The sequence below is a fragment of the Ascidiella aspersa genome, chromosome 6 (genome assembly GCF_963924565.1).
Source record: "Ascidiella aspersa chromosome 6, kaAscAspe10.2, whole genome shotgun sequence".
Taxonomy (NCBI): domain Eukaryota; kingdom Metazoa; phylum Chordata; class Ascidiacea; order Phlebobranchia; family Ascidiidae; genus Ascidiella; species Ascidiella aspersa.
Genome location: NC_139452.1, coordinates 29889562 through 29908548, shown reverse-complemented (window position 1 = coordinate 29908548; position 18987 = coordinate 29889562). Strand labels below are relative to the sequence as shown.

Sequence of the window (18987 nt, the reverse complement as noted above, 5' to 3'; positions counted from 1 at the left end):
TTTCTTTTTTCCTTATTTTTTGTCCCTTTTAGGTATAGTCTTTTTTAAACAAAAAGCTGATATTGTCTATGATTGCACCACAGTAGACAGTAGGGCGGAAGGGATGGTAGCTGACGGTTCAGCCGCTTATAAATAGATTGAAATTTCACGACCGAGACAGTTTTATAGCCTGGGCAGTTTAGACTGGTTGTGTACCAAAGTAATTTGAATTTTAGAGTATAATGACTGGAGGTTGTGGTTAGACTGTAATGAATATCAAAGCCCATACAGAAGTATGTCGCATTTTGAATGTTTCATTCTAAATAAATCAATCTTAATTCGAAACTCTCACAAACTGCTATCACTTTTTAGTATGGGCTTTAAAATTCATTTTACGTCTCTTTTTAGATTTATCAAAGTCCTTGTTTGTTGGAAAACATTTAAATATAAAATCAAACAGGTTATACAGATTCTTAAACGGTCATTTTATGATTTATATGATTATAAGTTAGGAATGACTTATGCTATTCCATTTTGTTAATTAATTGTGCTTGAAAACTTTATGCTTTAATGTTATTCCAATTAATCACGACTAAAATGTATTTCGTAACTTATAATATTGTTTGCGATAGAGTTTAGGTGTTTAAAGACCTGTTGTTTTTGTGTTAATTAAAAGCATTTGAGGGGTTGTTATTTACAATTTCTGCTTTGTATTACAGACTAACCTCAAGTAACTTGACCTAAAACGATTGTAGTTTAATGTTGTTGGAACTGTGACTCCAAAATGTGGTGGTCTGCCGTATTTGGAATCTTTGCTACGCTTGTATGCAGCACAAAAGCTGCTGGTAAGGTGGTATTATAACTTAACTGATACCGAATACCAGTTTGTAGTATCAGTAATAGTCCAACACTAGGCTGCAGGGGCGCAACTATTATTTAATTTGCAGACCAATAAGTTTACCTAAATAATCGAATATTTCCCTAATATTATAGAGAATTAAACATATCCCATTATAACAAAATATACGAATTAAAAGTATTTTTATTTTTTGATTAGTAGGCTTTGTAATAAAGCTTTTCAGTAACCAGAAGTATTTAGTGTTTAAAGTTATTCTTTGTGTAAAATGAACTTCTACTTTTTTACCATTTTTTTCTTAATTGGAACCTAATTTAAGCCATGAGTAGCTTACTGTTCTTATAAAGAGTAAAATGCTTCATCAAGGTCAAAATTGTGTTTTATTTGCGCAAACCGATAATGGTAAGTGCAAGCATATATAAAAAAAAGTTTTCTGGAGGCTACAGTTAGACGACGTAGTACAAACGAAGTGATGTTAAAAATAAATAAATAAAGAGATAACCGAAACATGCAAAAGGTTAACTGCCTCAATACTTTGATACTCCTACCATGAAAAAGTCCCAAGTCCTATGTTTCATCTTCCAGATGGTATCGAATACAAAATGTTCGCGATTTCAAGCATCCAATCAACTTTCGAGGAATCACATGAACATTGTTCTTCCAATAATGGAAGGCTGGCAGTTCTTCAAGACGACACCACTAACCGTCTCCTCTTGAACTTTACACTCTCAATTGGTGGCATTTTTGAATGGATAGGTGCGATATCAAACATTATGCTTGTATAAATATAGTTATATTTTAATAATTTTTTTTGTGATTTATCATATGATTGTGATCAACATTGTATCACTTTTAATATTGTGAGCTTTTAAAATCATAAAATTATTGTAAAATTGCTATGATAGGCCTGACACCTAATTAGCCATTAAATCATTTTCTGTTGAAATAAATACTTATTTTTTTATCGATTTTTATAAACTAGGCCACAGATTGGCAAATTTGTTCATAAAGGGCCCAATAACTGTAATGTCTTGCGATCACGGTCCGGATAAAAAAAACTATGTAGAATTTTATCAACTTTATTATTGTTCAATAAAGTGCGTTTTTATGACACTTTTAGTGGCCTTTAATGTATAGGTATTTACTCCTTCAAATTTTATTGAGGGTATGTTTGGCAATGATATAAGATGCAATGTTTAATTGTTTAAAATCAAAGAGTGGTATAAAACCTTTAAATAAATTAAAAGCAATACAAGGTTTTAGTAGATATATAATTCTTTACCTTTGAGTTATGCTACCGCAGGGTTAATTTTGCAAATTGGTGGTGGCGACTTTGATATTTTATGTTATTTCCGAGTGCATAAATGCAAAAAGTTGATTTACTTTGATTAGTTTGAACTTTCTATTTGGGTAAATGCATAATAACGGGTCTTTTTCGTGTTGTTTGTTAGTGATTCCGGGTAGTAGCCTACCTTTTTACTATAAAATTACTAACGAAATTACATAAAAGTGTGCTAGTTCTTGTTGCTATTTCTGCACGTTTCAAGCTTTTACAGGAATTTGAAAACATTTTACTTGAATAGACTGTTGTGTACTATTGTTCAATGTGCCGCTATTTATAGACTGTAGTACGTGAGAAATGCTAATCACAGTTGTATAAGGGTCACTAAAACATAACAAAATGGATACAACTGCTAGCTATACCGGCGGGGGAGTCACCCCTAGGGGTGGGAAAATTTGTTATTTTTTATCGTCAATATTCGCATTAATAATACAAAAAATATTTTTTTGTTTTTTGTTACGCTTTTACGGAATTAGCGCCTGCCCCTGCGTTTTTCTGCACATGTCGTTTTACTTGACCTATGACTTTTAGCTAAACGAAAATAGTATACAGCTGTTGTGTCCAGCGAATGCGTATAAGTGTTTTACTTTTTGCGGCTATGTCTACAGGTTTAAAGCTCGACCACAAAAATTTCACCTGGACTGACGGGACCCTGGTAAACAAGACGTTCTTGGGCCAGCTAAATCTTCCCCGGGACGAAACGAAGAGGTGCTACGGACTTCACGCTGCCAACAGGTCGTCTGGAAGTTGCTCAACCAGTTGGACGAATGAACACTGCACCGACAATAAATACCACATCTGCGAGTTTAAATACATTAGAAACCAAAGTAAGGGCAGTATAGGTTTATATAATTACTGTTTGTACCAAAGTATTGCAATGACGTCAATGACACTTAAGTCATTGTTTGCAAAAAAAACTTGACTTGGCCTAAGTCATTTGGGCAAATGACTAACGTATTTTGGACATATGTCTTAAATTTACTTAAGTATTTGGACAAATCACTTGACTTATTTGAATTAAGTCTTTAGCACAAAGTGACTTGAGAATCGCTGCGTTGGATTTATGACTAAAACGCACCAATAAAAATAAACAAATCATTTATCGAAATCGCTGCTTTAAGTCACAAGTTTTGCCAAAAATGATTTTAAACAGAATATAAGTTCTTATATTTTCTTTTAGGCGGCTTTTGCAAACAGCTGGGAAAAGATATGGTAAACCTGCAATACCAAGGTACGATAAAACATAAGATGAACGCAATTATTTTTTTAATAGCAATAGTTGTTGGAAATTATGTTTGCTTATAGAAGGAACACCAAAGCTAGGAGCATAGGCACATTTTAAAGGTTTATTTAAAATAAATCTTAGCATAATGGCTGGAGGTTCTAGTAAGACGTAGAACAAATATCAAAGCCCGTATAGAAATATTCAACCTAACTTTGGTTGATACCCTAAAACACACCTTTATTGTTTGTTTTAGGGTATCAAGATAGCGGTTAAAGAGAAATACAAGAAGTCAATTCTTAAGCGTTTCGCTTTCTTATATATTATTAATGAAGGTGTAATGCTGCAAACAAGTGTCAACACCGAATTTTCGTCATGTTACACCTTTTAAATGATTACATTATCTTGGCACGCTTTAATAGAAAAATCGTATTTTAAAAACCTCGTGTTATATTGTTGCTTGATCCATAAAAATAGGTCAAAAATAAAAAGCTTTCAACCCAATTTCTTTGGTTTCTATGTCATCTTAATAGTAACATAATTTCTCGCCCAATATACAAATTTTGTTACGCTTTATTTGTCTAAAACATTCAACAAATCCCAATTGCTGTATCAAGCGTTCACCGACCATTTTCATAGTTTCAGGCATAACAATCATGTAAAATGTCAAGCACCCGATTATGCCTGTAATAGTTATAACTGTATGCAGTTCTAACCAGATTTTTTCACAGATCCGAAGCTATGCGTTGAAGGAAATGTGCAACAAGAAGGTTTAGGTAAATATAGTAGGATAAATTATAAATTTAAGCCGTGTTATTAAAGAGTTGCACTTTCTATACAAAAAAAGGTATTTTTATAAGACCTAGCGGTGGCAAAATTAAATGTTTTAAACCTGGTTAGTTCCTATTTGCTGCAACAGGAAAAAAAATGTTTTCTTCCAACTGGAGATGTAAATATCGGGTTTACGACCGGTACACGACAGTAAGCAGTTATGTTGGTATCTATGCCGATCCGATACCAAACTAATATAGGATGTTCGGGCATAATTTGATCAGCGAATCCTACCTTGAAAGTACTACAAAAATAGTAGGTTACTAACTGCAGGTAGCAAAATTGTTTGCCGGCTAATTTAAAAAAAACCTTTAAACATTTTTTGGGGTCTGTTTTGTTTTTTATGGCGCAGTAATGACGTCACTTGGCACCGGATCGGGCCGCGGTGCTTTCTCTCCAAAATGTCAGGTATCGGTACGGGACCCATTCTCTTCCGATACGTGGTATCGGTTCTCGTCCGATACTATTGTGGTATCGGTTCTCGTCCGATACTATTGTGGTATCGGTAGATTAAACGTCCGTTACTATTGTGGTATCGGTTCTCGTCCGATACTATTGTGGTATCGGTTCTCGTCCGATACTATTGTGGTATCGGTTCTCGTCCGATACTATTGTGGTATCGGTAGATTAAACGTCCGTTACTATTGTGGTATCGGTTCTCGTCCGATACTATTGTGGTATCGGTAGATTAAACGTCCGTTACTAGGGTGGTATCGTTGGTAATCCGACACTAAATTTGTTTTAAACTATTGAAATACGTTATCCTTAACGCTACCAAGGGTTGCATGAATATATTTCTAATACATGACGTTTTGAATATTAAATTTTAATTAAGTAGAAAACTTTGCCAATAAAAGTTTGGTAATTGAATGTTGAAAAGTACTTTTTAAGCACTTATGTTTTGTCAAACACAATTATTTTAGTGAATCCAGGCAATATTTTGTGTTAAATGTTTTTTCAGGGAAACCTGAGATTGTCCAGACGTTGCCAGTTTGCGACAAGCGAGTTTGTGCATTTCCCAACAACCCTAGCCTCTACTTCTCCTGCCAAAAAGGTTGGATATATTTATTGGACAACTTTGTCGCTTATGTGGTCAGAGCTGTGGTAAAAGTAAACTGGACCGCACAAGTCGCAGCAACGGAGTTTTGGTATAATAATTTCCGCAGGCCGTACCGGTAACAAAATGCTTAGTCTCGAATTATGTTGTCGAGTCTTGTTCCGATTGTACAGCCTGGATCCCGCCAATTTACGCAACAAAAATAAGATTAGATAAATGCGCGCAACTAAATTTTCCTCGCTTGCAGAACTTACTGGCGAGCGTTTTTTAAATGTTTGATTAAAATGGTATTCAAATTGGTACATGGCAGTTTACCAGCCTTAGTTGTTTAATGCAAACTTTTATTACTGGTTTATATTTAGAAATACACTGAAAGACAGTCATATAGCTCGCCCACCCACAATACATGGTTTAAACTTTCTCCACCACATGATATTCCATGTTTACAGTTTAGTTTGTGGCCTCAACAGTTTCGAATTTCGTACAGCGCACATCGGATTCTGAACTCGGGCTTAGGTAGCTTTGTTGAGTCCCGAGTTCGTCACCAGCAAAATAAACCGACTCCGTCGAGCCCTAGCTCCCAAATCCGACTCCCGAGTCAGCAGCGTAGCTTTAAACAAACTGACTTTAAGCCAGGTATTCACTACAGTTCGTGGATTCAACGTTTTCTAATTAGGTATTAGGAAATATTGCCTTCAAGTCAAACTCTATTTAATAACGGCCTCTTTTTTCTTTATGTTCTTAAAATGCGAAGATTCACTAGACAAGTGCAACCGGTTTTACCCCAAGAGGATCTACTGGCTCTCTGGATCGGAGGGGTGCCCGAAAAACCAGACATACAGAGCGCAGAGAGACACGCCAGGAGCGAGAGTTGCGAGTCTGTTCCATGCAATGTTCCCAACCAACCCGCAATGTGTTAAGTTGTGTAAGTAACGTTGTTTTTGATGAAGTACTACTCTTCTTATAGTAGTGCTGTTCAATAATTGCTTTTTTTTTCAATACTTGTTTATTTTGATACCGCGCCTGATATTTTGGACTAAAGTATACCGAACGACGTCTTTATATATGGCTAATAATATTCTTAATGATGTCCGAAACTTAAGTAATACTCTTTGTACGGTAGTACTGTTCAATACTTTACGTAAGTGTTTGGCAAACTTTCTTGGCTTGCGGCACCCTAGAGAAATTATAAACTTGACGGCTTCCTTGCTCGTATGTTTGCTGAGTGGTTAACTGTAAAAAGCTTTTTAATTATATATTGGCACTTTTATCGTAAATAAAAAGTTGTGTTAAGAATCTCACCAAAAGAGCAAAAATTGGAATCCTGAAGAATTTGAAATATCTCTCGGCACCCTTGAGCGTTAAAAATGGCACCCTAAAGTGCCGCGGCATCCCGGTTGAGAACCTCTGCGTTAAGTAGTACTGTTCAATAAGTAGTCTTGCTTGTCAGTTTTATTCCGATATTTTGAACTAAAGCATCGCGATCCGATCCGTACCTAATGACGTCATTACTATGGTTAAATAAATGAGATTCGTCGATTTAAGAAGCGCAAAGATTTTTGTCTAAAATTTTCTCTAGTGTCAAGGTTAGTTCGGTTACATCCAGTTGTTAATTTACTGTAGTTTAAAAATTTTCTTTTAAGGAAGAATCGCTACATTGGAACAAATAATGGCGGAAATTTCTTTGTGAACTTGGTTTTGAATCGGCACCGATACCACCCTGATATGGGACCAGTACTTAATACTTTCACCTCACAATTTATTAAATTTATGATTTACCATTTAGTCCAGAACCTGTGCAATTTACATCAGATTAACGGTCGTACGTATTGCACAGGGAATCGGTATTAGCAAAAAAAATAGGCATTTATATTACTGTTGTGATTTTGTTAGTCGTTGAATAATTTAACCAATCTACAACAGTACAAGGAAACTTAAAGCACATTGGACAACGGGTCGAGCAAATATAAAGACATTTGTTGCGCCTTTAATACTGAATTTACACTTATGCTTTACCAAAGCCTAATTTATTAACTCAATAAATGAATATTGCATTATAATGCGTTGACATAGTGGGATTTGTTGGTCTATGAATAATTTTCTGTGATGCAGTAAATAGGGCCACTTAAGCGACTCAACAGACTAATTGCACGAAAACGTCAGATTTAAACGAAAATCTTATATGGTGCCAAAACCGTTTGCTTTTCTGACTAAATGCTTAATAACGAAGTCTTTTGTCATAGACGAGAGAGGTAAAGAAGCGCTTCGAGATTACTGTGGAGGAGATAGCTACCCGCAAAGCGACTGTGCAAAGCTAAGCATCTGCACCAAGAATGGTGAGTATCTCCTTGTTCATTGTAAGACAAACTTTATATGAAAAACAAATATTGGAAGAAACTCGAGTTGAGGAGTTGTATATAGTTCTATGTTAGAAACAGAATGCAGCAGGAAATTGTGTTATGGTTGTTTTTCGACTTGCTCCCCTCTAAGCCTGAGTAGCTCAGTTCGTAGAGCGACGGTCCCGGTATGACCGAGGTCGTGAGTTCGAACCTCACCAAAGACTAGTTTTACGAACTGGATGCAGCAGGCAACGGTGCTATGGTTGTTTCTCGACTTGCTCCCCTCTGAGCCTGTGTAGATCAGTTGGTAGAGCAATGGTTTCGGTATGACCGGAGGTCGTGAGTTCGAACCTCACCACAGGCTAGTTTTACGAACAGGATGCAGCAGGCAACGGTGACATAGTAGTTTCTTTACTTGCTACCCTCGTAGCCTATGTAGCTCAGTTGATGGAGCAACAGGGGACGTGGCATTTTTTTGCATGTGTTCATGGTACAAATATTATCATTACAAAAAACTCAATAAATCATTGTTAAAACTTGATTTTGTGCAGGACACATAGTGGACCCTAGAATGACTTGCGTTCCCTATCCAACCAACCCGCCACAATATCCAGCAACCGACTGTTCGGCCACAACTCAAGCCCCAATAACCACAGAGGCACAAAGCACAACATCTACAAGTACTACTGCGCCTCCCTTGACTTCTGAAAGCACTGCTCGGACCACGACAGAGGTCAATGAACCTTCAACTACAAAGGTCAATGAACCCGCAACTACAAAGTTCATTGAACCTTCAACTACAAAGGTCACTGAACCCACTACTACGATAAAGGTCAATGAACCCGCAACTATTGCTACGCAGAAGCCAACGATAACATACGCAAGTAAGATATAACTAATACCAACGATCTTGTCCGATACTTTGTGACGTCATTAGTATTTTTAAACGAGAAATTCACAAAAAAGAAAATTTGTACTTTTTGAACAAGAAAAAATGAAATTTAAACGTTTTTTTCTCGGTGGCTATAAATTGGTTAAACGAAAATGTACAACTACAGCGAAAATATGTAACTATATTTGTAACTTTGATTAAGCGAAAATATGTAGAGAAGTTTACCTTTTAAGGCACTGCGTTGAATTGCTAATTAATTATGTTTGAAATGACATCTATTAATTTGGTATTGGATTGGCACGGATACCACCCAGACAAGTTCCGATACTACCACTTGGTATCGAGCATCAATCGGATATTATCGGATATAACTAGTACCTATATAAAAAATTAAAACGTTTTAAATTTAGTTTTTTGTTTATCAGTATCAAGCGGTCTTTCATCTCTTTACTTATAAAGCAAACTGTCTTTTGTGTTTTCATTTGTTTACTGACAAAAAAAACAATATTTGGGTTTATGTTGCTGTTTGGGTTGGGGTTGCGAGCTAACATTTGGGTGGGTCAAGCATAATTGTTATTATATTTATGCTTACATATCTATTTCTTTCTTGCATTTTTAATTTTGACAACATGTTTTAAATGGTAGGATTCTAGACCAGCAAACCTTATAACCTAATTTACTGGAATGTGAGCCCTAAATTAACTTGTGTTCCGTTTTAGGTGCAATTGAAGAAGAAAAAGCCGGTTTTGATAAGTTTGACAAAGACCTTGAAAAATGCACAAAAACCCCCATACCAGACCACTGTCAGGTTGATAACATCAAAGTTATTCCCCAACTGACCCATACCCCAGGCGACAAACCCATAGTGGCGTTCAGCACCTCCGAAGTGTTCGCAATCGGATCTGAAGGCAAGAAGGTGAAGGTTGTAGCAGCCCAGTCGAAACTGAGCAGCAAACTGCTGGATTCGTATCTCCCACCACAGAAAGCTGAAAACAAAGACCTCACCACTGAGGAAGTACCTCTAGCCTCTTTGCTACATTTACAGGTAGAGATTTACAATACGTTGCATTCCGATAACGATAACGATATTTTGGTGAAAAGAGGTACCAAATGACGTCACTACAGTGCCTAAATAACCAAAATTAACCAACGCGATAATCAGTATATTTTATTCCGACAACGATATTTTGAGCAAAAAGTACAACGTTTAGATATGATACCAATACATCACTGCTATGCTCATTTAAGCAAAATTGATCAACTTTTGCATTAGGAAGCCTATTTATATTTTACTTTTAAATGTCATATTTTTTAGAAATTTACCTTTTTTGAAAAATTTACCCTTTACAACTTTGGGTTGGACAATGGCAAAACATTAATGAAAAACACAATTCAATATGATATGGGGTCGGCATACCCTTAGTATCGGGCGATTTACTATACTTTTACTTAGCACCGGTTATCGGCTCCGATCGGCACCGATCCCAACCCAGTTTTGGACCAGTACCGATACTACCTCTTGGCATTCGGTTATCGGCTCCGACTCGACATTATCGGTCATACCTAGCAGTGTTTTAATGTGCTTAAGTCACTGCTGTGAAATTACTTGACTTGACTTAAATCTTTTGTGCAAAAGACAAGACTTGGATTAAGTCTTCCACTTGGTATCAGGCATCGCTTTTGATACGATAATATCGGGCATGTGTATTTACAGGTGTACAGCAACGAAAGCGATAAAGTATCGACTGCCGTCAGTTACAGAATCCAGCTGACTGACAAAACTGTGAATACCACAAGCCTAACAAGGTCTAAGAAAGGGGAAAAGATTCGACTGCTGAAAGCCTCAGTTAAATGCGTTTTCCTCGATAAAATAACAAATCGATTCTCTGATATGGGAATGAAAGCCATCAGTGGCGATACAGGCGATTACAAATGCGAATCCAATCACACAACAGTATTCGCCGTTCTCTTGTCGCTACAATCTGTACCCATTCCCGACGGAGTTCAGGTGAGATTGTAATTGCATTAACGCGAGGCTACCGATCGATGTGTATCGAATTAAGGTTTCATGTGAAATAATTGGAAAATCGAGTTAGGTAGAATTAATTCCTCAAGAAAGGCGCCTAATTGTAGTTGACGCGAATTCTGCTTTTAGGAAAATTGGGTTAAAGTGGTTGTACGCTCCGTTATGGAATGGCTATGAATTATGTTAAAATTCAAGTTTTGTATAATCGACTTTTAATTTCAATGGTGAAAATAAGGGCCCAAATAGACGTAAAAAGCGACATGCTCTATTTAGAACGTTATTTTCACCATTAAATTTATGAAGAGAACCGTATATAGAGTTCCGACTTTTAACTGTTGTAGTAAAGTGGCAAAGAAATATCATTTTTTTTATTTTTTTGTTTTCATAAAAATAGTTATTTTTGTTAAAAAGCTTAAAAAACAATTTTTGGGTTAAATCATGATTTTTTTTGTATTTTTATTTTAAGTTTTGAATGTAGGCTCCTTTATTGTTTTAGGTTTTCATTAGTTTCACATTATTATAAAAAAGGGTTTTTTGAAATCTACATAAATAAATCTATTTTGTTTTCGTCTGTTTTATCGAAATATTTTGTTCATCATTTTATTGATTGTAAAGACGTAAAATGAATATCAAAGCCCATAAAGAAGTAGGTAGCATTTTGTGAACGTTAATGGAAACGTTCAAAATGATACCTACCTCTGTTGGGCTTATGATCATTATTCACGCTTTTTTTAAATATCTGTTAATCTCAATGGTTTATTTATGCCTTTTTGTTTAATACTTTTTATTTTCAGGTAAAACATCTAAATATTTTACTTGACTTTGAGTCAGACCTCGTTGTATATATTTTTTTTCGCTTACCTACATTTTGCACAACCAACTTTTCAACAGCCGTTATTATTTAGATCTTACTCAGCATATTAACTTTGTTTACTTAAGCAGTGTATTGTAAGTCAGGCACACAAGTATAGATTGTTGATTCTTTTCAATGCAATTTGTTTTTACATTTGTAAATTACGCAGTTAATGTTGTCAAATATATTCTTTTAATTTTACTTAATACTAAATTCACACTTTAACTAATTTAAATTACCTTCATTTAACTTCCAGATCCTCTCTTACATCACCGAATCGATCTCGGTTCTTTTCCTCCTCATTTCGCTCTTCGTCTTCCTCGAAGTCCGGAGGAAGATCAGAGGCGATCGTCCCTTCGTCCAGATCAACCTTATCGTGTCCCTTCTCCTCCTGCACATCTTTAATCTTGTCCAGGAGGCGGCGCTACAGAGCACGAGAGCTTGTGAAGCTGATGCCGTGTTTATTCACCTCTTCCTGCTAGCTTCTGGTAAAGCAAATTCAAGATTATGAGTGATTAGTCTATAAGAGACTTTTTTGTTTCAAGTTAGTCATTTGAAAACATATTGAAGTTAACATGTATTTAACATGGAAATTCAACTTGTTGTCAAATAGTGTTGTTTTTATCCAATTCTTACTTTTAGCTTCTGGTGAGGAAAATAAAAGGTTATAAGTAATCACTTATTAGGGACATCAGGATTCGATGCGTTGTTGTACGTTTTAACATGTATTTAACATGGGAATGTAACTTGTTTGTCAAATAATGCGTTTGTTATGCATTTCTTTCTGCTAATTAATTGTTATGGGTGATTAATCATTAATGAACAACGAAATTTAAAAGGTTATAGCGTTGTTAGTCATTTGAAATAAACAATATTTTAAATGGAACTTAACATATTTGTCCAATAACGCTGTTTTTATCCACCCCTTCTTGCTAGCTTTAGGTAAAGCAGGGGTTCTTAAACTGGGGTCCATGGAGCCCTTGGGGGTCCGTGAACTAGTATTAGGGGTTCATGAAGGCTTAATGGAAATAGTAGTATACATTTAAAAAATAATAAATTTTTAAAATAACTTTAATTAAAATTAAAACGATTTGCACTGAATGTTGGCTCTATTACACTTTCACATTTTTTGTACCGAAATCGGCAGATTTCTGAGGTCTATTTGTATTGTGACGTCAATTTATGACGTCATTATGAAAAATTCTCGCTTATCGTGGTCCACGCCAGGTAAAATAAAATTTTAGGGGTCCGCGGTAAAAAAAGTTTAAGAACCCCTGAGGTAAAGCAAATTATGAAGTATTAGTCATTAAGGAATGTCAGACATTTGGAGGGTTGTGGTGTTGTTAGTCATTTTAAATATATTTTAAATGGCACTTAACATGTTTGCCCTCTACCGCCATGTTTATTCGTCTTTTCCTGCTAGCTTCTGGTGATCGAATAAAAAGTTATGGGCGGCGATCACTGGGTACAATTTGAAGGGTTAGAGAAGTGGTTCTCAAAGTTTTTTTCGAATTCTTCCTTTTCAAGCCCAAATACTATTAATTCCTCCCAGAAAAAAAAAATACACAATGTACTCTACCTTTTTTATTTAATACTTCGATGTAATTTGGATGCGATTATCGTCTGAAACTTAATTTTGTTTGAACGTTTAAAGTATAGGTATTGATTAATTTACCTATTTAAAATTTCCGCATTGGTTTATATTTCTTCAATGGCTGTAGGCCTAAGTGTGAAGAAGAAATGGACTAATATGTAACTGTGAACAAACATAGACTTGGATTATGGGCCTAATGAACTTTTTACAACACTAATCATTATAGTTAAATAAGCTATTTATTGCTTTGACCGAATAAATAACTTCTTTTTAATTTATTTTTTCTCCCCAATTCCTCCCTAAAACAAATTTTGTTTTTGAAATTTTTAGGGGTAATTATTTAAAAAGATGATAGTAATTTTCAAGATATTTAGAGAAATAGAAAAAACAAACAACTTTGGGACACAACGGACAAGTTTGGTTTTACTTTCTTTAGTGCTTATTTAACTGTTTCTGCAAGCTTCAGGTGAGGCAAAGAAAGAGTAAAATAAAAAATTTGCCATAGTTTTCGGTAATTATATATATGCCTAGTGGCCCTAGTCCATTGTGTCCGAGTGGTTCATTTTTTCACACGCAATTAACAGTGTTTTGCAAAGATTCACATTCTTCCAGGCATGATCTGTTGAGCACTTCATGGCCGTAATTTCTTTACTTGTTGAGCAGCATGCTTGGTTTATGTTATTTTAATTAGTTCAAATATATCCCTCAAACCTTTCCTCTATAAAAATACCGATAGATTGCCAATTTATGAACGGTCCAAACTTTCGGCTGATTTAAATCAAACAGCGTATAAGCGTTATTCGTAAGCCATCGCAGATTCTAAAGAACAACTTCAGACTATATCACAGCTGTTGAACATATTTGTGTGTGTATCTTTTACTGCTGGTAATAATAATTATTTTTAAAAAAATGTCCGTAACTTAGTCCTAAATTAGTCTTCTACTTGTTGAGTTCAAAAAGAAAACTTAACAAGAAGTTAAGAGTTATTAAAGCACCCTTAACCGACTCCTATAATATTCATTGTGATCTATTTAATATGTATCCATCGCTTTTAAAGTGCAGTTTAACTTAGTTATGGCTGGGGTTCGAACTAGGTTCCATAGAGTGTTGCCTTAATTATCCAACCTTTGTTTCTTCGCAGCATTCTGGATGCTCCTCGAAGGCGTCACTCTTGTGACGAAGACAATGGACAGCGCGATGCATCTCGGCGCCGCCTCTCCCAAGGTCAAGGTCATCCGGGTCGCGGTCGGATGGGGAATCCCCATTTTCATAGTGATGGTGTCGGCGGCGGCCGGGTTGCCCAGCAACACGTACATGGACTCGAATCCGGCTCTTCTAACCTCCTCACTGTCCTCTGTTGCCAAGTACAGCAAGTGCTGGTTAAGCACGACATCAGGGGTCCTCCTCGGAGCCGTGGTGATCCCGGTTGCCATAGCAATGCTCCTGAACATCCTCATCCTGATTCGAGTTGCCAAGTTCGTGTTCGACATGAGCAAGCAGACGGAGAACTTCAAGCCGTCTTCTTCTTCTGGAGGAGGGGATGACAAGATGAGATTGGAGAACGCGGAGCACGTGAAAGCAACCTTCAAAGCTGCTCTTCTTCTGCTTCCAGTGCTTGGGATTCCGTGGGTCCTTGGATTTCTAGCAGGTAACAAAGCTTGAATTTTAATATTAAAGCTTGCTAGAGGAAAGCAAGATTTTTGACATTGTTTGTTTACTGGGTGGTGAAAGTCCCGCCGTCTACTTTAATGCATTTTAACTAAGATTTGGGTTTCTTTTTGTTTAAGTTTTGGCGTTTTTAAACAAGCTTATACCGACGTGTAGCGAAAAATAACGTCAACAAATTGGCGGACGACTGGTAAACGCCATAAAATGCCGCGCACAACAGACAATTAGCAGTTAGTCTTAAGTGAAATAGTTGCGGCCTCTTAAAAAATCTAAACGGTCACCAAAGTCAAATCTTAAACGCCCACACTAAATGGGGGAATTAACGCTAAAAACTAATTTCTTCTATTGTAATTAGGTTCGAGCCTTTTTTGCAATCCTTGCCAACTTTATTCCAGGTACCAATGTCGCTTTCATGTACATCACTGTACTTCTCAACGGACTTCAGGGATTTTTCCTCTTCCTAATCTACGTGGTCCTTAGCAAAGAGGTCCGGACTCTGACGAGAGCCAGGTTCCTCCGGACTCGGATCGGGAGCAAGTTCGAGTCTTCCTTTATGTCGTCACGCTACACTAACTCGAGTAAGAGTCCAGGTTTCTCGCAACCGAGTACGACGGAAGAAACTCACTTCAATTGAAGAAGAAGATTGTCTTCTTTGACTGAGAAATGCGCGAAGAACGTGTAAGTGAATTGGGGGTCAACTACAACAAAATAAACTCTCTATATGGTCAAGAAAAAGTGTGCAACACATCAAAAGGCAAACGTCTATGGCTACAGCTTTATTCTTTAACCTAATCACCATATTGCACAACCTCTGCAGGTACCGTTTTTTTACCATTTCTCAATAAATTAGAAGCACTATGGCAATACATGATTCAAAATTGGTTACTTAATTCCAATTACAACAAAATAAAAAGGCAAATGCATTAAATATTTATTTTTTTGAACCTATAGTCACCATATTGCACAGATTCTGCAGTTGTTTTAACAATAGAAGCATAATGAGATGGGTTACGTCATTTTTCAAGTAACTGTGTTACTTTAATCTGTATTATAAGAAACAAATTTCAAACAATTGTCGATAATAACGACGATTATATTTTGTAAATTTCGTCATTCTGGGAGGAAAACTTTGCCGATGACAAAATACAGTATTATTAATGCTTACTCCATATTGTTTAAACATTCGGCTTTTTTTTCTGTGTACCGGTAATGTATTCAAAGCATGTTTAGTTATTATTGGATGTTTATTATTGTTTTTTACCATTTATATTATTCTTGACTCCGACGAGATTTCCATAGGCGTTCATGTTGAAATTGGAAAATTTTAAACATTTAAAATTGTGGTCTAATATTGGCAGCTGATATTAATTCCATTCTAGTTCAAACTTTCGCCAATCTAGTGTAATGTTTGTTCCTTTTTCCCTTTTTGTCGCCATTTTAAGCGTAATTGTGCGTCGTTTTAACATTATGCACACTTATTTTTGCTCGTTTCTTTCTAAACATTGCACGAAATCTTTCTGTTCACTTCGTAGCATGAAACCTCCAAATAGCGTTACTCTATATTAAACTTGTGTACATTTAAGGTATTTTTTTAATGTTGTTATTTAAGGTGTAAAATACTACAATGCTATTGTTGCAGATAGGGCAATTGGAAGTAACTTTATGGTATTGTTATGTTACGAATATATAGCGCCTATATTTAAACACCACACGGAAGTCTACTGTATCCAGATGGACTATTTACTTTTGTCATACAAGGTTACAGCCGTATTTTTTCGTGTGTTTTGAGGCTTATTGTCTGGCGGCCCTCAAACTGTAAAGAAGCTACAATGCTTGGGTCATTTTATTATATTAAACCAGTGTAAGTTGGTCGCCATTTACTAAAGACGCCAAAATATAGTAGTTTGCATGGTTGGAATTAATGTCAAATATAGCGGTTTACTATTGCGTAATCCTTAGTTATTATGTCTCGTTACCGCTTCTACAAAATACAGATTAATGCTTATTGAAATAAATCACATTAAGGGCTAAAAATAGCATAGAAGAACTAAAAAAAAAACAGGTTGACAACATATTTACTTCGGCCAAGTTTCAATACTAATTTGCGCTTAGTATTTCTTTCGACTCAAAAACTTTACGAAGTAATTATAAAACGTTAAAAATCAGTGTTTTATTGAGGTGTAAAAATAAAATTAAAGTAAGTTTTTACGATGTCAATACCGCAATCTACGGAACACAATCGTCGCTCTTTGTACGTGACCTCTCTTGTTGATAAAATCAAGCAAGTCAAACTTGCGTTGCTAAATAAAGACATTGAATTGCAAGGCCATAACACAGGGGTCATCAGAGTATGACCTGCGGGTCATATCCGGCCTGTCGAGTTAATTAATCCGGGCCGCAGCATATTTCCTTCATGAAGATAAAGTACAGTTGAAAAACTGTCGGATGCCATTCAAACTACATTTTGATCAAATTTTATCTGAACGAAATTTAGTAACGTTCACTATAGTTTCTATTGTAGTTATTTATATTTCCTACGTTCAATAATCAAGTTAATGAAGTTCGACAAAAAAATGTTCCTTAATAAAGATGAAATATATTTAAAATGTTTTTGGATTCAATTCAAACTACATTCTGATCAAATTTAAAACTGTACCAAGTATATTAACGCTACTCACGATAAGTAAGTTGATAAAGGACGACAAAAATATATATATTTGGCCCGCAATTGTTAGGCTTGACACTTATCTGGGCCTTTATGTAAAACGTTATGTGGCTCCTGCATAACACAGCAAGCATGGCCAAACAGAAACATGGTCGTGTTTTCGTTCAAATACATGTGTTTGTTACGTAACAAAAGCCATGTATGGCTAAGAACAACAACAAGTTGCAAACCGTTCATCAAAAGATTAATGCTTTGTGTGACGTAACATCGTAACAATAACGGCTTTATTCATAAATATACAAAAATTCAAATTTGCACTTCGCTAAATAACGACATAGAATCGCAAGGCCATAACACATGGGGTCATCAGAGTATGGTCTGTGGGTCAAATAGTTAATTAATCCGGGCCGCAGTATATTTCCTTCATGAAGATAAAGTACAGTTGGAAAGCTGTCAGATGCAATTCAAACTACATTCTGATCAAATTTTAAACCGTTTCAAATTTAGTAACGTTAACTACAGTTTATATCGTATTTATTTAAACCTCATTCGTTTAACGACATTCCAGTTGATAAAGTTCGACAAAAATAACTATATTTGACCCGCGATGGTTAGGCCCAACAGTTGTCCGGCTCTTTATGAAAAAAGTTTTGTGGCCTCTGCTATATTCTGCTAAAACAACAAGCATAAGCAAATACAAACATGCTGCATGTTTTCGTTCAAACGCGTGGTTTTGTTACGTAACAAAAGGCAAGCATGGCTGTATGGCTTACAACAACAACAAGTTGTAACCGGTTAAACAAATGATTAAGTCTCTGTGTGACGCAACAATATTGATAGTCGAATCAAAACAATATACGGCTTACTAGATACAACAATGCGCCCTTAAACTTTGAAGTATGATCTCCTGAAAAGAATTTGTTTTTATTCTAGTAGTCCAGTTAAAGTCAAACAGCTGGTCATCTGTAATCAAGTCGCACAATAATAAAACAACAAAAAATCGATTCAAATTAATCCGAACTATTTGAAGATTGATACGCTTTTCTATGAATTGATAGTATTAACAATACAACCAACACTAAGTGCTATCGTATGAGTTCATGATTACAGGGAGTTTCACAACACACGTGTTGATAATCTGACATAGAAAATAAAAACTTTGCTGAATTTATTGGGATTTTTAATTTGCAGTGTACCGAACCCGCAACAAACGGTGCAAGAGTTTCTCGTTAGAATTGTGAGACAAATGCCTGAGGGGCCATGCCCCACCCCCAAAAATTTATTCTTAATAATTTGTTTTTTTAGCATTTATGAGCAGTACCATAACATTCGATCACAGACATACAACACCTTTAATTGTCATGCGTTGTTACGTCACAAACGATATAGGTAATATTACGTTTGCTATACATTAATGTAGTTTTACTACTTTTAGACAGTTTTTGCTCTTTTAATGGTTTTAAGTATTGCGTAAAAACTCAGTCAGTTGCTGCTCGAAAAGGTTTGCAAGCATTGTTTTTGTGTTCGTTACAGGAGTTAATACAATGACAAAAGTTAAACAAAAAAGTCCAAACTTTTTGTCCCTTCCAAAAAATTTTCGGCTGGCTACGCCACTGTTAGGAAGTCATTTATATTGCCAGGAAGCTCCACAATAGCCGCGCTT

The 18987-nt window shown here is 35.9% G+C and overlaps 1 protein-coding gene across 1 annotated transcript; it reads left to right on the top strand.

Annotated features, from left to right (window-relative positions):
- The first annotated feature begins 725 nt into the window (after nt 1–725).
- On the top strand, nt 726–16370 carry LOC146141197 (uncharacterized). Its single transcript, XM_083392847.1, has 13 exons — nt 726–824; nt 1421–1591; nt 2786–3004; nt 3358–3408; nt 5192–5284; nt 6042–6212; nt 7531–7623; nt 8178–8510; nt 9238–9563; nt 10233–10526; nt 11654–11885; nt 14133–14639; nt 15055–16370. Exons 1-13 carry the CDS (start codon nt 764–766, stop codon nt 15291–15293), a joined length of 2790 nt encoding a protein of 929 aa, XP_083248973.1. The 5' UTR covers nt 726–763; the 3' UTR covers nt 15294–16370.
- Nucleotides 16371–18987: the final 2617 nt, after the last annotated feature.